This window comes from Choloepus didactylus, chromosome 5, assembly GCF_015220235.1.
Source record: "Choloepus didactylus isolate mChoDid1 chromosome 5, mChoDid1.pri, whole genome shotgun sequence".
In the NCBI taxonomy this organism is placed as follows: domain Eukaryota; kingdom Metazoa; phylum Chordata; class Mammalia; order Pilosa; family Megalonychidae; genus Choloepus; species Choloepus didactylus.
Window position 1 is genome coordinate 51,446,563 of NC_051311.1, and position 22,870 is coordinate 51,469,432.

General features: G+C 38.6%; 1 protein-coding gene across 10 annotated transcripts in view; it reads right to left on the bottom strand.

Annotated features, from left to right (window-relative positions):
- The window catches only part of LOC119534028 (putative RNA-binding protein Luc7-like 2), a 73,548-nt gene that overhangs the window by 14,440 nt on the left and 36,238 nt on the right, over positions 1–22,870 (bottom strand). For all 10 annotated transcript variants that reach the window (XM_037836049.1, XM_037836056.1, XM_037836051.1 and 7 more), the window contains 3 exons: positions 20,942–21,052; positions 13,404–13,547; positions 830–1,006 (listed from right to left, as the gene is read on the bottom strand). In XM_037836049.1, the coding sequence (XP_037691977.1) occupies positions 830–1,006; positions 13,404–13,547; positions 20,942–21,052 (432 nt within the window). The remainder of the gene's footprint in view (positions 1–829; positions 1,007–13,403; positions 13,548–20,941; positions 21,053–22,870) is intronic.

The window sequence follows — 22,870 nt, forward strand, 5'->3', positions numbered from 1 at the left end:
CCTGGATGTTTCTGCTTCCACATTATTTTAAATGTCAAATTATGGATCTTGGGTTTAGTCCAGTGATGATAATTGCATTAAAAAATGACAATTTATCCAGTGTTTCCCATCTGTAAACCAGTCCTCAATTCATGACAAAAGTCTGGAGTACCATACTTTTCAAACTAGTTCAAACTATTTAAAGGTAAATTGATTATATCCACTTACTCTGCCTTATGTTATCTCTTCAAAAATGCCCTCATATTTTTTTGTTTATCCCCACAAAAAAAACTCAGCAGATAAGTAAGAACTTCTGTGTTGCCCTTCTCACAGTGGCCTATATATTTGTGACAGTGATTTTCCTTTTTTTATAGGTTTCATCTTAAGTCCTTCATGAAATGAGTATAGGAACATAAAATTAAACTAGAGGTTCCATGAGCCTGCTATTTAGAGAAAAATAGTAGAATATTTCAAATGACTCAACATGTCAAATAAATAGGAATAGTGATATTAACTTTATTGAAAATATAACAATGGGAATTTTAGGGAACTTTGTATGAAAGATTTAGTTTAAAATCCAGTTTGATGGATTCCTAATTCAATATCATATCCAACATAAAATGCTACCTGCTAAAACAAGAGGACAGTATTTAAAAGTCTACTTTCTCTGACATCCACTGAACCAGCTGGCATATCCATCTGCAATCCAATAGTATTCGGTATAAAGAGTTAAAAGATACTAAATATAACTGAGTAAGTCAAGAATACTGTACAAAAACAAAATTAATAAAGATTGAAAGAACAAGTGATTAAATAGGATAAAGCAAGGACTAGAAATTTACCAATGTACCTTTAGTTCTTCAAGTTTCTCTCTTATTTCAATAAATCCCAGGTGCAGTTTACCCCCAAAATGATCAGCCAGTCGCCTATCATTATCATGAAGACCTAAATAGGCAGAGCACACTTCACAGACTCGAAGTTTCTGCTGTTGGAAACTGGAAGCTGGCATAGAATTCCGATAGACTTCCTAGACAAGTGAAAAGTGAGAAAAATATTGATCACATAAACCTCATCAAAAACCACACAATTAAGCAAAATACACTATGTTTATAGCAAAATTGTTTTCTAATGAATATACAAAAGCATGACTATATTTGTCATAAAAATTACAATATCCCTTCACTCCCACTGTCTATCCTTGGGACCGTTACACTAGAAGGGAAAGATCATAGCCTCAAATATCTTTTGCTGACAAAGTACCATAACAATTCTGTGACACAGAACATAACTTTCTGAAAAGTTTTTCTCAGGGCTATAAAGTGTTCAGTTTCTTGTAAGTTTTGTTAAAAATGAGGTGCAGTAGCCCCCCATATTATATATCCGTGAAGGATAATGGAATAAAAAATCACCCATGCTCGCAGAGAAAGAATGCCTTTCTTCTGTACACAAATAAGACAAGAGATAGGTAAGTGCTTTACTGAGTACTCAACCATTTTATTTATGTTAACTTCATTAATACAACAATAAAAATGCATGGTTATGCCTACTGTCCCCTTTTTCCTTACTATCAGATTCCTGATTTTTAAAGCAACAACATGCCCAGTTAAAACAGTACATTTCCAAGCTCCTGGTAGCTTCAGCTAAGAGCAAGTGGAAATTATGGGATATAATTGTTATTTCTCCTTTTTTTTCATTTAACTTTTCTTTCTTTTTTAATTTGTTTTCTTTATATTTTCATATTTTGTTTTTGGATATAATTTACTAGAAAGTTCTTTAAAAGGGAGTCAACAGACTCAGACAAAAGTCACCAATATAACTTGTGGGACAAAGTTTGATGAGAAACAGACTATTTCCATAGCCTCAAAGAGTTGATACCAATATACTTATTAAACTTCACAGTGGAAAAATAGGCAACATTACCAGATATGGGATAAACCAATATTATGTGCCTCCTGATAAGACACAACATCACTTCTGTGGCATTCCTGCCAAAAATCTGAGAGGAAATATCAAACAAATCAAAACTCAATGACATTCTCAAGATAACTAGCATATAATACTTTTCAAAGCCGTCAAGGTCATGTCAGACAAACACAGACTGAGGAATAGTCCCAAATTAAAGGAGACTAAGGACCCACAGATGCTGAAAGAACCAGAACCTGAAAGCAACGAAACCTGGGAGAGAAGGACCAGCAGACCCTGGCCATGTGCCTTCCCATGTGACAAAGGAACCCCAGATGCTAGAGGCCTTTCTTCAGAGAAGGTATCATCCTGTTGATGACTTAACTGGGACATGTGCATGGCCTTAGAACTGTAAATTTATAAACTAATAAAACCCCATTGTAAAAGCCAACCCATTTCTAGTATACTGAATTCCAGCAGCTTTAGCAAATCAAAACAATGAGTCAACTAAATTTTTGCTTTTTATTCTTCCTGTTCTTCCTATCTTTGCAGAGAGGTAAGGCTTAAGGCTGAGCAGCAGTATTAGTACTATGAATTGATAAGTATAAAGACGAAATCACACAGTAAGGATGGATTAATGTAAAGCTAGAAGTAACCTGTATCCTAGATGGCACCATAGAGCTGATGAACCAGCCCAGGGCTCCTTATTCATGATTATTTATTAAATGAGAAAGCAAAACTCTTTTTTGGTTAAGCCATTATAAGATAGATACACCATTATCGGCAGGTGAATACAATCGGTAATGACCAAATAAATTTTTTAATGCACAGTCCAAAGTAAGAATCCCTAAGTTAATATCCCATGATGATACATGACAAGCTACAGATATTAAGCTAGTGTGTAATATTAGTAAATCTTTAAGTACACATATATAAAGACTCATGAAAACTGCAAATAAATGGAAAAAAAGTTAACAATGCTCACTGACCATACCTGAAAGTCTAGGGGAGAAATAAAGTACTTTGCATTTTAAATTCTTAGTGTTTTTATTTCTGGGTTGACATGAATGACTACATGGTATACCTTGTACCAACCTATTACTCTTCTTATAGACAGGCATGCAGTTAAATTTTGCTCTCTTATTTTTTTGAATCTGCCTTTTAACTGGAACATGTAGATAATTTACATCTAACATGATTACTGATAAACTGAATTTAAATCTAGAAAACTGCTATTTGTTTTCTATCTGTCCCATCTCTTTTTCTCCCGCCTATTTTTTGGACTGAATTATTTTTAGGATTCCTTTTTTTTCCTATAATTAGTACACCTCTGTTTTTTCTCTAGTGACTTATCTAGGGTTTACAGTTTACAGCTTTAACCTGGAATGACACTTCCTGATTTTAAAACTTATTACAAAGCTACAGTAATCAAAACAGCCTGGTACTGGCAAAAGGACAGCTATACACACAGACACAGCAATGGAATCAAAATGAATGTTCAGAAATAAACCTTCACATCTATGGCCAGTTTATGTTTGACAAGGGTGTCAAGTCTACTCAGTGGAGAAAGAATAGTCTCATCAAGAAATGTTGCTGGGGAAATTGGCTATCCACATGGAAAAGAATGAAGGTGGACCCCTACTTCACACCATATAAAGAAACCAACTCAAAATGATCAAAGAGCTCAATATAAGAGCCAGATATATAAAACTCCTAGAAGAAAAAACAGGGAAACATGTTCAGGACCTTATTTTAGGCAACGGTTTCTGAGACTTTACATCAAAAGCACGAGTAACAAAAAACTTCATCAAAATTAAAACCTGTGCATCAAAGGATAAGTAAAAAGACACCCTACAGAAAGGAGAAAATATGTGGAAACCACATTTTTGCTCAAGGTTTAATACGTAAAATATATAAAGAAATTCTACAACTCAAGAACAAAGACAATTCAATTTTTAAAATGGTCAAAATATTTGAACATAAATTTCTCCAAAGAAGACATACAAATGGCCAATAAGCACACGGAAAGACCCGTGACATTAGCCATTAAGGAAATGCAAATTAAAACCACAATGAGGGCTCCTTGCTCCTCTCCGTTTCCATCTGCTTGTGCAGTGCCAGCCACATTCCTGAGATACAATGGTAAATAAAAGTGAGGGTAAATGAATTTAGCTGTATTGGGTGCCTGGTAACCAGGGCTGCTTTTCAGTCCAGCAAAATGTCGCTATTGCTATCAAAGAGTCCTTCACTGACTTCAACTGCATGGTCTCTACATGTTCATTACGATTCCACAATGGCAAGTTCACAGACATCATCAAGGCTGAAAATGGGAAGCTTGTCCTCCACGGGAAGCCCATCTCCATTCTCCAGGAGATCTCACCAACATCAAATAGAGTGTAGAGTGATGCTGGTGTTGAATATGTTGTGGAGCCCACTGGTAATCTTCGTTACCTTGGAGAAGGTTGGGCTCATTTGAAGGGTGGAGCCAAGAGGCATCATTTTTGCCCCTTCTTCGTATGTCCCCATGTTTGTGATGGGCATGACTCGTGACTCATGAATCATGAGTAGTATGCAATATCCTCAAGATTGTCACGAATGCTTCCTGCGCCACAAAGTGCCTAGCCCTCCTGGCCAAAGTCATTCATGACAACTTTGGCATTTTGGAGGGATTCATAGCAACAGTCCACACCATCACTACCACTCAAAAGACTCTGTATGGCCCCTCCAGAAAACTGGTTTGACAGCCATGGAGCTTCTTAGAACATCAATGCTACATCTACTGGTGCTGCCAAAGCAGTGGGCAAGGACATATCTGAGCTAAATGGGAACATCACTGGCATGGCCTTCCGTGTCCCCATCCCCAATGTGTCTGTCATGGATCTGACCTGTCATTTGGAGAAAATGGCCAAATAAAATGACATCAAAAAAGTGGTGAAGCAGGCATCAGTGGGCCCCTTAATGGGCATCTCTGACAGCAGTGAGGACCAGGTTGTCTCCTGCAACTTTAATAGTGACACCCATTCTTCCACTCATTTCCTGGTATTTGGCTACAGCAACAGGGTAGTGGATCTTATGGGCCACATGAATTCCAAAGAGTGAGAGTCCCCTGGGCCACCAGTCTCAGCAAGAGCACAAGAGGAAGAGAGAGGCACTCAGCTGCTGGGGAGCCCTTGCCTCAACTCTATTACCTAACAATGAGAATCTCCCCTGATACAGTTTTCATCTCAGGTACCTAAAGAAGGTAATGGCCTTAGAAAGCAAAGAAGTGGAAAATTCATAAATATATGGAGGTTGAACAACACATTCTTAATCAGTGGGTCAAAGAAAATTGCAAGATAAATCAATAAATATCTAGAGACAAATGAAAATGAGAACACAACATATCAAAATTTATGGGATGCAGCAAAGGCAGTGCTGAAAGGGAAATCTGTAGTCCTCAACACCTACAAAAAATTGTTCATAAGATTAAAAGTGGTAAAGACAATGTAAAAATTAACATTTTAAAACTGACATACACCATTTTACAATATTTTGAGTAGTTAACTGCCTCTGATTTCAACTCAAGAAAATAAATTTTTCTTGTTGTTTTTGCTAATGTAATCAGTTTTTGTAATGGCACCAACAGAAGAAAGGATGCTTATTATTCAAATAAAAACAAAAACAAAAGAGATGAGAGGGAAGACACTACTACTGACCCCACACAAATAAAAAAAGATCTTAACAGGATACTATTAACTGTGTGCCAACAAATTAGACAACTTAGCTGAAATGGACAATTTCCTAGAGACACACTGTAGAAGAAACAGAAGACCTCAACAAACCAATCACAAGTAAACACATTGAATCTGTCATCAAAAACCTCCCAACAAAGGAAAGACAAGGACCATACATACGGCTTCACAAGAAGTATGAATACCAATCCTGCTCAAACTCTTCCAAAAAACAGAAGAGGAGGGAACACTACCTCATTGATTCTACGAAGCCAACATTACCTAATACCAAAGCCAGATAAAGATACTATGCCAAAAGAAAATTACAGACCAATTTCTCTAACGATATAGATGCACAAAATCCTCAAGAAAATACTAGCAAATCAAATCCAACAGCACATTAATAAACTTATACACCATGATGAAGTGAGTTTTATTCCAGGTGTGAAAGCATGGTTCAAAACAAGAAAATCAGTTAATGTAATATACCACATTAACAAATTAAATGGAAAAAAACAGATGATCATCTCAATTGATGCAGAAAAGGCATCTGACAAAATCCAGCATCCTTTCCCGATAAAAACACTGCAAAAGATAGGAATAGAAGGAAACTTCTTCAACATGATAAAGGGCATTTATGAAAAACCCATAGCTAACATCATACTCAATGGTTAAAGACTGAAACCTTTGCGTCTAAGATTGGGAACAAAGCAAGGATGCCCAATGTCACCACTGCTATTCAACATTGTGCTAGAGCAATCAGGCAAGAAAAAGAAAAGGCATCCTAATTGGAAAAGAAAAAATAAAACTTCCACTATTTGCAGATGACATGATCCTATATTGACAAAATCTCAAAAAATCTACAACAATGCTAGCTAGAACTAATGAATGAGTTCAGCAAACTGGCCAGATAGAAGACCAACATGCAAAAATCAGTAGAGTTTGTATACGCTAGAAATGAGCAATCTCATTTGCACACTGACGTTCACAGCAGCATTATTCACAATTGCCAAAAGAAGGAAACAACCACAAGTGTCCATCAACCGATGAATGGCTAAACAAAATGTAGTATATACACATGATGGAAAATTATGCAGCTGTAAGAAGAAATGAAGTCAAGAAGCATGTGACTACATGGATGAACCTTGAGGATATATGTTGAGTGATATTAAGTCAGATACAAAAGGACAAATATTGTATGACCTCACTAATATGAGCTAAATATAACTAGCAAACTCATGGTGTTAATATCAACAACACAGGTCACCAGAAGAGAGAATGAGGGCAGAGAAAGGGGAGCTGATGCTTAATTTGTGCAGATTATGTAATAAGGCTGATTGTAAATGTTTGGAAAAGGATAGACGTGATGGTGGCACATTATAATGAACGTAATTAACAGTCATGACATGTGGGTGCAACTGTGGTTGAAATGGTTAAGTTTAGCGTCATCTATATGACTAGAAGGAAAGCCAGAGGGTGAAACATGGGACTATGTATCATTTGAACCCTCTGTACTCTAGGAAAAAATGTTCTAGAATTGACTGTGGTGATAAATGCAGAATTCTGTGAATTTACTAGAAGACACTGGTTGTACACTTTAGATAGACTGTACGGTATGTGAATTTACCTCAATAAAACTGCTTTAAAAAACACACACACAAACGAGCTATCATTTTACACGTACTAGAATAGCCATTATTAAACAAAGAGAAAACTACAAGTGTTGGAGAGGATATGGAGAAACAGGAACACTTATTCACTGCTGGTGGGAATGTAGAATGGTACAGCCACTGTGGAAGACAGTTTGGCTTTTCCTCAGGAAGCTAAGTATAGAACTGCCATATGATCCGGTGATCCTGCTACTAGGTATATACTCAGAACTGAAAGCAGGGACGTGAACAGACATTTGCACAACGATGCTCATAGCGGCATTATTCACAATTGTGAAAGGATGGAAACAACTCAAGTTTTCATTAATGGATGAATGGATAAACAAAATGTGATATATACATATGATGGAATATTATTCAGCTGTATGAAGGAATGAAGTCCTGATGTAAATGACAACATGAATGAAACCTGAGGACATTATGTTGAGTGAAATAAACCAGATACAAAAGGACAAATCCTTATATGAACTAATTTTAATGAGCAAATTCCAGTTAAGATCCAGAGTATAGGTTACCAAGAGATAGAATGAGAGGAGAGAACTGGGAGCTGATGCGTAATTTGTGCAGAATTTTTAATTAGGCTAAATGTAAATGTATGGAAATAGACAGAGGTGATGACAGTATATGATGAGTGTAACTAACAGCACTGAATTATGGGAATATGCTAAAAGGGGAAGTTTAAGGTCATGTATGTCACTAGCAGGGAAGCTAGAGGATGAAACATGGTACTTTATAACACAGTGAATAGTATAAATATAAGAATAGTATAAATATAAGAATAGTCTTCCACAAACTAGAACAAATACATGTCACTATTATGGGCTGTTAATAATGTGGTAAATGGGAAAAAATACATCTAATGCAAACTATGGATTATAGCTAACAGTAATAGAATATTCTTCCATCAACTGTAACAAACATACCACACAAATGCCAAGTGTCAACAGTAGTGGGGTATAAGGATGTGCTGGTTTGAATGTTATGTATCCCAAAAAAGACTATGTTCTTTTAATCCACTCTTGTGGGGACAGACCTATTGTGGGTGGAACCTTTTGATCAGATTGCATCTGTGCAGGTGTGACCCTGCCCACTCAAGGTGGGTCTTAATAGCCTTGCTGGAGTCCTCTATGAGATGATAAAAAGCAGAGACATTTTGAAGATAGCTGAGAGAAGCAGCTAAGATATGTAATCCAGAGTTTGCCCCCAGGAAAAGCTAAGAAAGAAGATAAGACAGAAGCCCAGAAACATTTTGGAGAAAGCCCCCAGAAACCAGAAGCTAAACCTGGGAGAAGACCAGCAGACTTCGGCCATGTGCCTTCCCATGAGACAGAGGAACCCCAGATGCGATTGGCCTTTCTTCAGAGAAGGTATCATCCTGTTTATGTCTTAACTGGGACATTTTCATGGCCTTACAACTGTAAATTTGTGAACTAATAAACCCCCATTGTAAAAGCCAATCCATCTCTGATACACTGCATTTCAACAGCTTTAGCAAACCAAAACAAAGGGGTATGGTGCTTTCCTTTTCGGAGTAATGAAAATATTCTAAAATCGACTGTGGTGATGAAAGCACAACTCTGTGATTATACTGAGAGCCAATGATTGTACACACTGGATGGATTGTATGGTGAGTGAATAAAACTACTTTTTAAAAAAGGATAATCAAACACTATGAACAACTTTATGCCAATAAATTCAACAACTTACAACCTAGAGATTTTGTGAAAAACAAATTTCTAAAAGTGACTCAAAATGAAATTTAAAAAAAAACCCTATGACTATTAAAGTGACTTAATTCTTAACTAAACAACTTTCCCATAAAGAAAACTGCAGTTCTAGATGCCCCACTGGTGAATTCTATCAAACATTTAAGGAAGAAATAATACCAATCCTATTTTAAAAAAAAATTTTTTTTTTTCAGAAAAGAGAGGCAAAAAGACTTACCAACTTATTATATGAACTAGCATTATCTTGATACCAAAATCTAAGACAAAGTCCTTAGATGAGTAAGTTATTAAGAATGGCTGGGAATAACATGCACTATGTTTTCCTTCAACTTTTTTCTTTCTGTGAAAAATATCTCACATGTACCAAGTCAATCTTTTCTTTCAAAAGAAGAGAATACTCTATGGAATATAATATGTCTCAGGGTCCTCATCATAACACTGGCATTATATTGATAACTGTGAGGAACAGAAAGCATAGTGTTTTTCTGCCCCTTCTCCCTTCCTTTGCTAAAGATCAACACTAATATTAAGGGACAGTAAAAGTGGGACGATCAAAGAGGTACCAAAATGGCTTCCATCTACTTTGCTTTTCCCTACAAGTCTGAAAAACAGAAGCTGGTACCACAACATAGAGGAAGGAAAAAGAGGAGACACCCTGATGGTTAAGTTCATGTGTCAGCTTGGCCAGGTGATGGTGTCCAGTTGTTTGGTCAAGCAAGCACTGGCCTGATTGTTACTGTGAGGACATTTTTAGGCTTTAATTCTTCAATAAGTTGAATGTATCTATGGCTGACTACATCTACAATTAACTGAGGAGGCTGCCTTCAACAATAAAAAGAAGTCTCATCCAATCAGTTGAAGGCCTTAAAGGAATTGTGAGGATTTCAGCCATCAGAAGGGAGAATTTTCATCTCTTCCTCAGCCAGCCAGCTTCTGGGGAATTCATTGAAAACCTTCAACAGAGTTCCCAGATTGCAATCTGCCCTAAAGAATTTAGACTTGCCATCCCCACAATTGCATGAGACAATTTCTATTTAAAAAAATCCCAAATATTTAAGTAATATATATATCCTGTATATATATCTTGTTGGTTATGTTTCCCTAGAGAACCCCAACTAATATAGATTTTGGTACCAGGAGAGTGGGGTGCTGCTATTGCAAATACCAAAAAATGTAGAAACAGCTTTGGAATTGGATAATGGGTAGAGGCTGGAAGAATTGTCGGGTACTTGACAGAAAAAGCATAGTTTGCTTTGAAAAGACTGTTGGTAGAAACATGGATGCTAAAGGAACTTCTGATGAGGCCTTAGAAGGGAAAGATGAATGTATTATTCGAAACTGGAAAAAGGTGATCTTTGTTTTAAAGTGGCAGAGAACTTGGCAAAATTGAGTTCTGATGTTGGATGGAAGGCAGAAATTGAAAGTGATGAACTTGGCTATTTAGCTGACAAGATTTCCAAGCTAAGTGAAGAAACTGCAGCCAAGTTTCTCCTTGCAGCATATAGTAAAATGTGAGAGGAAAAAGACAAGCTGAGAACTGAACACCTGGGTACAAACAGATGAAAAGCTCAAGTTTCCAGAAAGGAAGTTCCCAGAGAATAATGATCCATGTGAGGGTTTAACTGAATATGAAACCAGTCAGCCATTTCCACAGAAGTCAAAATTGGAAATGGAGATATCTAGGAAGGATCTGTGGTAAGTTCTTTTGTCTGATGGTGTGCCGGTCTGAATGTATTATGTCCCCCAAACGCCAGTATCTTTTATGTGGGCAGACCTATCAGTGTTAATTAGATTGTAACATGGAATGTGCCCCACCCACCGGTGGGTGATAACCCTGATGAGATCATTTCCATGGAGGTGTGGCCACACCCATTCAGGGTGGGCCTTGATCAGTGCAGCCATATAAATGGGCTGACAAACAGAAGGAACTCAGTGCAGCTGCAGCTGAAAGCGACATCTTGAAGAGGAGCTACAGACAAGAGGGACATTTTGAAGAATGCACTGGAACTGAGAGGAGCTTCAGTTTACAGAGACATTTTGGAGATGGCCTTTGAAAGCCAACTTTTGCTCCAGAGAAGCTAAGAGAGGACAAATGCCCCAAGAGGAACTGAGAGTGACATTTTGGAGAGAAGCTGAAGCCTAGAGAGGAACGTCCTGGGAAAAAGCCATTTTGAAACCAGAACTCTGGAGCAGACGCCAGCCACATGCCTTCCCAGCTAAAAGAGGTTTTCCGGACACCAATGGCCATCCTCCAGTGAAGGTACCCGATTGTTGATGCATTACCTTGAATACTTCATGGCCTTAAGACTGTAACTGTGTAACCAAATAAACCCCTTTTATAAAAGCCAATCCATCTCTGGTGTTTTGCATTCCGGCAGCATTAGCAAACTAGAACAGATGGTTTGGACCCCTGTGAATTACATGTAAAGCCAACCCTTTTTGGTGTGTAATTTTTGTGAATGGAGCACCACTGCCAGCCTGGACTAAATGGGACAGAGAAGGGACAAATCAAAGGAAAAATCATTTCAAGCGCAGAACCATGGAAGCTAAGGCCTGGACCAAAGACATCTTCTTAGACTAAGAGAGCAGGTCCACCCACATGTGTGGAGAGGGTGAATCTGTCCCAGTACTCAGAGACAGTGGAGTTTCCACCCAATTGTTCAAGAAGAATGCTTTGACTCCAGTGCTCAGAGAAGTCCCCAGTGGAGCCTGCGTCCTGGGGACTGTGAAACTTCTGGCCACCATCCTGATGCTGGGAGAGGGTAGAATCTTCAACCCAGTGTTCAGGGAGAGCATGGCCACTGCTCAAGCACTTGGAAGGAGTGGGGCTACCACTCTATCAAGCCTGGAAGACAAAACACTGTTCCACAGCTGATTCTCAGATCTTGAATTTTAATGGAGTTTGCTCTGCTGGATTTTGGAATTGTCTGGGATCTGGATCCTTGTTTTCCTTCCAATTTCTCACTATGGGAATAGGAGTGTTTATCCTATGCCCTTCCCTCCATTGTATATCAGAAGCAGATAACTTGTTCTTTTAAGTTTCACAGGTCTACAGATGGAGCGGAATTGTGTCCCAGGACAGATTACAGACATAACCGATTTTGATGACACTGTACTAAGCATTGTTTCTGAAATGACTTAAGGCTATTGTGATGGAATGAATGTATTTTAGGTACAGAAAGAACATGTCTTTTTGGGGGTCCAGAGGGGAAGATGTGATGGTTTGAATCTGTACGTACCCCAGAAAACATTTCTTAAATCCAATCCATTCCTGTGGGTGTAAGCCCATTATAAGTAGGACCTTTTGATGAGGTTACCTCAAGGCCTAGCCCAATCAGGATGGGTCTTAATCCTATTACCAGAGTCATTTATAAGCAGAAAGAAATTCAGAGAAAGCCATGGAAGCAAGAAGCTGAATTTCAACAGAACTCTGAAGAGAACAGAGGCCAGGAGAGGTCACTATGTGTACTGCCATGTGACAGAGGAGCCACAGACCAAGGATCATCAGCAGCCAGCCCCAGAACACAAGTCTTTGGGGAAAAAGCATCACCTTGATGTCTTGATTTGGATTTTCTTTTTACTCTTGAAACCATAAGCTAATAAATCCCCACTGTCTAAGCCAGCCCACTGCAAGGCATTTGCTTTAGCAGCCTAGGAAACTAAAATACACTTCAAAGTAGTTTGAGTGGCAGTGCTTTCCCTCCTTGATTTGACCCTGCCACAACAGACCCTTGCCCTTTTAACAGCCAAAATACATTGGTGAGAGGTTAAAAAATACAATAATAGAAAAGGAAGGGGATACCAGGGTTGAGAGGAAAAAATGCATAACAGAATCACAAGCTGAGATAATTTCAGGAGCCTCATGTAGGTTACCATAAAGCAGGCCAGGTACGACACAGGAACATAGGAGACTAAGGCAAAGAGGAGAAAACAAACTCCTCCAAAGGCATTCAGTTTTCTAAAAAACATCAGATAGGCCAAACAAAATACGACTTTGCTCACAGCAGATCAGATTTTAACCTTTGTTGTGGAAGAACAATGAGAGGAGGTCCCCAACGTGCTAGCAAATTGTACTGAGGTTGGAAGGGAAGGGAGAATGTCATAGCTGCATGAGGGTACAGTGGGAAGTAACGTATCATAATGACCACGTATATGCTCTGTGTATGTTTATGTATGTGTAAATGACTGTTTAGTTAATATCATTTACCAGGTATACATTTCAACAGACCAATGGCTCCAAATTTCAAAAAAAACAACTAATTTTAGAACACAACTCAATTTGACAAAGACCATTTAAATATTTTTCAATTGTTTTAAAACCCCTTTAATAACTTTTCAATAACCTTGAGAGTTAAATATATTTTCAAGAAGTACAGATACTAAGACTTATATATTACCATTCAAAATGTGTTTACCTCTGCTTCTCTTTTCTTTGCCCTTGCTTTCTCTACTTCATCCATTACTTTCTGGGATTCTTCCACATTCCCTTCAGCTCCTAGTTGCTCCACTTTGGCTAATAATTTACCAATTTCTTCATTTAGCTCATGAACACGTTCTGCCTACAGAGAAACACAAAAGAAGATCATGAATAAAAACAGAATGGGTATCAAAGTTCAAAGTATTTCAGAAATGCTCAGGAAAGACTTACGTTTTCTAAGCAATATGAGAATAAATAATTCTTTCTGAACATATCCTAAATGAACTGATGTTCTGAGTCAGGCCTGACTTCATCTCAGTGAAATCAGATACTGTATACTACTGATCCCAATATAATTGTTACTTTCCAGCCTCTCCTTAGGCAGTGTATTCCAAGTGTAAAATATACTTTTTTTCCATGATCTGGTTCTCTGTATCTTTCCTCTTCTGCTGTTTCCCCAGCTCACAACATAATCTGTAGTTATATTTAGTTTCCCAAACTTACTCTGCCGTTTTTTGCCTCTGTGACTTTACATATTCTTCTTTCCTCCTGCCATCTCTTGCCTCTTCTGCCTGCCTAATAAATGTCTACTCATTCAACAAGATCCAGTTCAAGTCTTCTCTGTGAAGCACTCTTGAACAATCACATCCTATCCCCACTTTAACACATAAGTAGAGATCGTCATCCTTTGTGCCACCTCTGTATGTTTTATGACAATTATTTGCATATGTATCATGCTACTTTAAGGACTATCTACATTAGCCATCTCTGTATCTCCAAAGCCCAACAAATAGCATAAGCTCAATAAATATGAGTTAAAAGAGTGAATTGGTGGATAATCTTTAAAGCAATGACACGGCCTTGCAGTCCAACAGATCTGGTTTTAAATCAGTGCTAAACAGATTACTAGTTCTGTAACTTTGGTCAAGTTACTTACCTGAATCCATTTAATTTGAGAAGTAGGGATAATATAATACTTTTCCCACGAGGTTGTTGTGAAAAATGAAAGTCAGAACACTGATGATTTTCAGGAAATTAGCATAGCATCCCCTCTCCCTTAGTCCATGTCTTCCCACTGGGATTAATTCTTGCCTTAGGATTTGATACTACTCCTCTTCATTATTACCATTATCCTGGATGCCTAGCTCATTTCTACTGTTTTAAGGTATTTATTCAGTCTGTATGGCCAATTATCTCAGTAAAGAAGGTTCAAATTTGGTAAGGATATCCAGTCCCAATAAACTACTGGGCCAGTAAACTTTACTTTTCAAATATCCTTCTATCTAAGATATATCTTCCTCAAAGATTCTCAACTCTATTATCACTATCCTACCTCTTTACCAGAGCAATGATACTTTTTAGACATCTGTCGTTGAAAGACTGCATTAATGTCCCAAACTCTTCCACCTTCCCTGTATTCATGCCCTTTGCCATGTAACTGTATGCTATCCTGCTCTGACTCTGAACTTGACCATGTAACTTGCTTTGGCTATGGGATGGTAGCAAACATGACCCAAGGAAAGACTTAAACAGTGCTTGTATGAATGGGCATGATGCTTTTGTACCTCTGCTACCAACATGAGACCACAGCCAAGCTGGCGTTTTGCATGGCTCAGCAGCCTCCAACTGACTGCAAGACATGTGAGTGGTGCAACAGCAGTAACTGCCCAGTCAAGTTCAGCCTAAATCACTGACCTGCAGACTCAGTCTAAATAAATACTGTTTTAAGCCACTGAGTTTTGAGGTTTGTTACACAGCATTTTTATATGGATGGATACAGTCAGTACAACTTCTTTCTCTACCAAGCACCTATGGATCTTTCAACCATGAAACATTACATCCCATACTTCAAAATGTCCATCTTCATGGCCCCCATCTTCAGAGAACTTTTCAGAAAAGGCTAGCTAAAATAACACTTTTCTCGAACAGTGGAATCCATTTCCCTTTGCACATACTTATCAGTGCACCATACTTTAACATTAATGCTGGCCCTCGGCCCGAGGCGGCGGCAGAACTTTCCCGGCCGGAACCTAATGGCTGCGCGCGGGCCGCGGCCGGCCTCCACGCCCACACCTCGCCCTGATCTCGTGGCCTCGTGTGGCCCAGCTGCTCCCGGGCACCACGGGACCTCCATGTGATGTCGCCTCGCCCAGCCCTCGCAGACACCTGCTCGTTGACTGGCGCGAGGGCTTAGTGTGCCCACTGCTGTGGGGCATCCGGGCAGCCTGTCCCGGGAGAGTCCAGCACCGACCCTCGTGTCCACCCCCAGGTCAGCATGGGAGAGGGACGTGGGAGTGCGGCAACGTCACTGTAAGCCGTGGTGCATCCCCGTGGGGCCATGCCTGCGCCTGTGCCCCTGGGCACTCTCCCGGATCACAGCAAGATGGCTCGGAAGGGGACTCCTTCGGGCAAGGAACGTGCTGGCGGCAGCCGGGGAAACCCCGAGCAGGTGATGCGTGGCGCAGGCGGCAGTTGCCAGGAGGCATCGGGAGGCCGCGGCATCCAGGGTGGGAGCCGCCGCCCAAGGGGAGAGGCCGAGGCGCGCGGAGCCCCGCTGTGGACAGGTGGGGTGTCCAGCCAGAGGCGCCAGCTGTCCCGGAGGCGTCTGTGGAGCTGTGGGGCAGTGCTGGTGAGGAAACGAAGCCGAAACCTTCTCAGAGATGGACTGAATTTCAGCAAATCTACAAGGCTTTCCGTTATAAGGAAGCTGAGACTTAGAGCAGTTAATTAATGCATTTGAGTTCTCACAGCAAAGAAGCTGAGATCTGATGGAAATCTTCCTGATTCCAGAACTCTGATTTGCAGGAACATGGAAGGAATCTAGATGGTGACTGTAAAATTCTTGGCATGGGAGAGGGGCTTGAGAGATGTTTGGATGCCATCGTAATGGGCAAATGGGAAGCTTTTTGTCAACCACTTTCCTGAAATCCAGATATAAAATGACAACAACTTCTGTGGACTGCCAGTCTTGCATCGAAAATAGGAAACAAGATTTCTGCAAATGTGAAGTCAGTGAACCTATGCTGACTTTTAAGCAGAGCCTCTAAATGCTTACAAGTATCTGTTTAAGTAATTGTTGTGGAATTTGGCCCAGGATTGGATAGCTGTGGCACCCGTCTATCAATTACTCTGCTGAGGGAAATTCCACTTTGAAGGACATTAGGAAAAAGCTATTAGCAAATTGTGGACATCCTATAGGAGACATGACTTGGTTTCTCCTAGCAAGCATGAGAAAAAAAAAGGGGGAGGGGATGAAAAGTTAAAAAACAAAAAGATAAATTTTAGCCTTGTGTCCAACTCTGCTCTGAGTTTAGAGTACAGGTAGAATGGAGAAAGACTCCTACCCTAAAGAACACTTATTCATCACCAAAATCATTCATCTTATATCAAATTAGAAATTCATCTTGAAAGCTTTCCCCCACTTTTCAGCCATGCATTTTCCCTTTGGTACCTCAAGCTAAGTGATACCTATACTTACAGTAAACTTTGAAAAAAAATAGCAATTCAAAAATCTATTCATAAATAAACATTAGACAAACTCAAATTGAAGGCATTCTGGAAAAGCAACTGGGCTTTGTTCATCAAAAACATCAGTAACATTATGGGTTCAAGCATGTCCCCTAAAAAGATATGCTGCAGTCCCAACCCCAAGGACCTCAGAATAGGACCTTATTTGGAAACAGGGTCAATGCAGGTGGAATTAGTTAAGATGGTCATACTGGAGTAGGGTGGGCCCTTAATACAACATGACTGGTGTCCTTCAAAGAAGAGAAGAGACACGGAAACACATGGGAGAAGATGGTCATGTGACCTCAGGCAGAGCCTGAAGTGCTGTAGCTGCAAGCCAAGGAATGGTGGGCATGGGCAGCAAACCACCAGAGGCTGGAAGAAGCAAGGAAAGAGACTTCTCTACAGGGCTCCGAGGGAGCCTGACCCTGCCAACACCTGGATTTCAGACTTCCAACCCTCAGCAAAAATAAATTTCTCCAGACCATAAGTTTCTTCTTTCTTACGCCATCCAGTTGCTGATCTCTTGTTGCAGCCACCCTACGAAACTAATCCAGTCAGGAATTTTTGAATTTGTGTCAGGAAAGCCTTGAATTCTTCCATAGGCTTATGTATGTATATTATGGTTGGAAAACTACATCCCTTCCATTCCTGGGGCCTTGCCTGCTTACCCAAAGTTCTAAATTCTGCATTCACGTTTATGCTCATAGATTTTCATTCATCTAACCATTGTTGTAATTAAGCACAGTTCCTCCGCTTACATAGAAGGCTTGTTTCTGTTAAAGACAATCAGAACACCATGCTCTATGAATAGCGCAAACTAAGAGCCACTATTTTTTCAGAAGTGGCAAGATCATCATCTTGGCTGGCAACTACTCAGGGAAGGTGACCAGAACAAATTCTTGAAGCAGAATTTTTCACGGTGTAGTTTTCAGACCATGCATTTTAGCATTTCCTGGGTGCTGGCAGATTCCTGGCACCCAATGAAGATGTCTTGAATCATAATCTCTAGGGATTTGGCTGGGAAATGAGCATTCAAAAGATGCTGCCTGGATGACTCTTATCATTCAGTATTGAATAAACATCGATTAGTTTATTCAAAAAAAAAAAAAACATTAATGCTATCATCTGAATTCTTAGTAACTTCTTTATCTCCCATTCTGGATTTACATAAAATGTTGCAGACAGACTACAGTGAATAGTATAGAACTATGTTATACAGTAGCCAGCCATCAAATCAATTAAATGCAATATATAACTGACTGTTTGGATTCTTGTTAGAACAAATCAATTCTGTATAGGGGGAAATGAACATATTTTGGATATTAGATAATATTAAAGAATTACTGTTAACTTTATCAATGTACTAATGTTGTTATGTTTTACAAGTGAAATGATGTAACTTCTAGAATTTGCTTTAAAATAATGAAACGACAGCTTTTGAAAAGTCAGTGATGAATCCACTGGGATTCATTGTACTTTTCTCTCTACTTTCATGGATAAGTTCACAATAAAACATTTTTAAAAACTAGTGAGTCCAGGAGAACATATAAAGGATACTGAAAACTAAACATTTAATGGTTGTTTCTAAATTCTGAGATGCCGAGCTCTTTGTGTATAATCTGGTCAGTTCCTGGAACTTTGGGTATCTGGGTGACACCTGAGAATCAGAGCCAGAGTCCGGCAGCTATGAATGTCAGCATTACCCCATACAGCAAATGCTAAAGAGTCTCAAGAACGAGATCAGACTTCAATTAGAGATATGAATGAAACGGACTTGGTTAGGACTAAGGTAAATCAGACTAAAGGGTAAAGGATGATATTGACTGGGTTTTAAAGCTTCAAGTTCTGTGTGAGACCAAAGGAAGAGATTTTATAGGTGCAAAATCTATGCTGTTCGTAATGCACTATACAATTTAACTTGTATGGTCAATTTATTCAAACAACATAATTACATGGAACGTTGAATAGGGAGTGAAATCTGGTTGGTTTACACAGGTTAGTGTGAAGTACCAATACATCCCAGAGTAATGTGGGCAGACAATAAAGATGTATTTACAAAGCCTCCCTGAGGGACTGGGGTAAAATGTGGGAATCTTAAATTTCCCCACCTGGGGAATTAATGATACTCTCACAAGCACTGGAGACTACCAATTTAGAAAGCCGAGTCCTTGATCTTGCAGCTTGCTTTATGAAGCTTGTTACTGCAAAGGAGGGACTAAGACCGTTTAAAATTGTACCCAAGTCACCCCCAAAGAACCTCTTTCATTGCTCAGATGTTGGCCTCTCTCTCTAAGCCAACTCTGCAGGTAAACTCACTGCCTCCCTCCCTATGTGGGACATGACTCTCAGGGATGTAAATCTCCTTGGCAACACGGGATATGACTCCTGGGGATGAGCTTGGCCCTCACATCATGGGATTGAGAAAGCCTTCTTGGACCAAAAGTTTCAGTGGTGAGAGATCTCAAATAGAATCAAGAGGAGGTTATTCTCATGCATTATATAGATATCCCTTTTTAGTTTTTAGTGTATTGGAATAGCTAGAAGGAAATACCTGAAACTGTTGAACTGCAACCCAGTAGCCTTTATTCTTGAAGATGACTGTATAACTATATAGCTTAAACGGTGTGACTGTGAAAACTTTGAGATTCCCACTCCCTTTATACAGTGTGTTGACAGATGAATAGAAAAATGAGGGCAAAAAGTAAATGAATAATAGGGAGAGAGTGGGGCATGGGATGTTTTGGGTGTTCTTTTTTACTTTATTATTCTTATTTTTGTGTGTGTTGTAATGAAAATGTTCAAAAATTTTTTAAAAAATTGACTGTGGTGATGAATATACAACTATATAATGGTACTGTGAACAACAGATTATACACTGTTTTGTACAGCATGGATGATTGTACAGAATGTAAATATATCTCAATAAAATTGAACTTAAAACAAACAAAAACCCTCAATATTCAAAAAAAAGAACAATCCCCGTTAGAAAATGGGCAAAAGACATATATAGACATTTCACTGAAGAGGATATCCAGATAGCAAATAAGCAGGTGAAAAGATGTTCAACATGATTAGTCATTAAGGAAATGCAGACTGAAACCACAGGATATATCACTGCACACCTATTAGAACAGATAAAATGAAAAATAGTGGCAACACCAAATGCTTTAACGAATATGGAGAAATTGAAATCACTTATGTATTGCTAGTGAGAATGTAAAATCATACAGCTGCTCTAGAAAATAGTCTGGCAATTGCTTTCAAAGCTAAAAATGAACTTGCCATATGATCGAGCAATTACATTCTTGGGCATTTATCTTAGAGAAATAAAAACTTATATCCACACAAAAACTGCTACTGAGTATTTATAGCAACATTATTCATGTTAGCTAAAAGACAGAAACAACCCAAATGCCCTTCAGTGAATGAAAGGTTAAAGAAACTCTATCTATCCATCCCATGGAATACTCCTCAGAAATAAAAAGGAACGAACTATTGATACAAACAACTTGGATCAATCTCAAGGAAATTATAGTGAGTGAAAAAAGTGTACCTCAAAACGAAACATACCGCATAATTCCATTTCTGTAACTTTCCTGAAATAACATAATTATTGAGATGGGGAAAAGATTAGTGGTTGCCAAGGATTAGGAGTGGGAGAAGAGGTGGGAATGGCTATCAATACATAAGGGGTTTTTGTAATGATGGTACAGTTAGGTGTATTAATTACAGTGGTGGTTATGCAAATTACAAGTGATGAAACTGCACAGAGCTATACATAAAAACGAGTGCCTGTATAACTAGTGAAATCTGAGTAAGCCGTAAGGATTGAACCAATGTCAATTTCTTGGCTTTGATGATGTACTATAGTAGTGTGAGATGTTAATGTTAGAAGGACTAAATGAAGGGTACACAGGACTTCCCTATACATGTCTGTAACCTTTGTGAATCTATAATTATTTCAAAATAAAAAGTTAAACAAAAAAGTATTGTGTCAAAATTACACTAAATGAATGAAATTCTTACCTTTGCTGCCACTTCTGCACTGATCTCTTCTTGAGTTTCTGCTAATCTTTTCTTAGCCACTTCTGTTCTTCGATCACAATCTGCAATAAATGACTGCAGATGATCCATGGCCTAAGAAGTTTAATTAGAAGACAATTACTTTGTGATGAATGCACGACTACATGATGGTACTGTGAATAATTGATCGTACACTGTGGATGACTACAGGGTATATGAATATATCTCAATAAAACTATAAAAAAAGACAATTACTGTCAGAAAAACAACTTTGTTCAGAAATATTTTTACTCATGAATTATACTTTTTGTTTCTTAAAATGCTACCATATAACTGGTGGTTTGATGGGTTGAGCCCTCTACCATAAGTTTTACCCTTGGGAAGACGGCTGCTGCAAAGGAGAGGCTAGGCCTCCCTGTATTTGTGCCTAAGAGTCTCCTCCTGAATGCCTCTTTGTTGCTCAGATGTGGCCCTCTCTCTCTGGCTAAGCCAACTTGAAAGGTGAAATCACTGCCCTCCCCCCTACGTGGGATCAGACACCCAGGGAAGTGAATCTCCCTGGCAACGTGGAATATGACTCCCGGGGAGGAATGTAGACCCGGCATCGTGGGATGGAGAACATCTTCTTGACCAAAAGGGGGATGTGAAAGGAAATGAAATAAGCTTCAGTGGCAGAGAGATTCCAAAACGAGCCGAGAGATCACTCTGGTGGGCACTCTTACGCACACTTTAGACAACCTTTTTTAGGTTCTAAAGAATTGGGGTAGCTGGTGGTGGATACCTGAAACTATTAAACTACAACCCAGAACCCATGAATCTCGAAGACAGTTGTATAAAAATGTAGCTTATGAGGGGTGACAGTGGGATTGGGAATGCCATAAGGACCAAACTCCACTTTGTCTAGTTTATGGATGGATGTGTAGAAAAGTAGGGGAAGCAAACAAACAGACAAAGGTACCTAGTGTTCTTTTTTACTTCAATTGCTCTTTTTCACTCTAATTATTATTCTTGTTATTTTTGTGTGTGTGCTAATGAAGGTGTCAGGGATTGATTTAGGTGATGAATGTACAACTATGTAATGGTACTGTAAACAATCGAAAGTACAATTTGTTTTGTATGACTGCGTGGTATGTGAATATATCTCAATAAAATGATGATTAAAAAAAAAATAAATAAATAAAAGGAAAAAAAAAATGCTACCATATAAATAAAAAAATAACAAAAATGCAGGTTTAATTCTGAATCCAAAATGTTATTTATCATCTATCAAACTGGCAAAGAGTAAACATAAATAGTAATTGCCAGGAAAGGCAAGGGGATAGGCAACTGTCACTTTCATCCCCTGTTGAAGGGATCACAAATTGCTTTATAAAAGGGCAATGTGGTAACTGGAATAAATCAAAAGCCTAAAAATGTCCTCTAAATTAGTAATTCTGCTTCTAGAAATTTATCTTAAAGTAATCAGAGATAAATGGAGGGATTAACATTCAAAGTGAAAAGTAGAATAGAATAGTAGAATAGTAGTAGAAAAGTTGGAAATACCCTAAGTGTTCATTCAACATTAAGATTTTTGATTTGTAGTCATTTAAAGTTTTTGCCAGACAACTTAATGATATAGGGAAATATTCGTGGTTAATTTATAAATAAAAAGTCAGTTATAAAATGTTATATGCAATATCTGAATTTTGTATAATAAAGAAGCCAAAGAAAAAAATGGAAGGTCACACCCAAAATGTTCAAAATTATTTCTGAATATTTGGATTATTTTTAATAATTTGAGTTTTTCTGGGCTTTCTGTGCTAATTATTGCAATCAGGAAAATGTGCTCATTTTTCCAAAAGAATAAACCATCAAGAATTTTAGCAGTGTGTACACTGTAAATATTTGTTTCAATATTTACATAAGACATTTATCAAGTATATATTAATATAT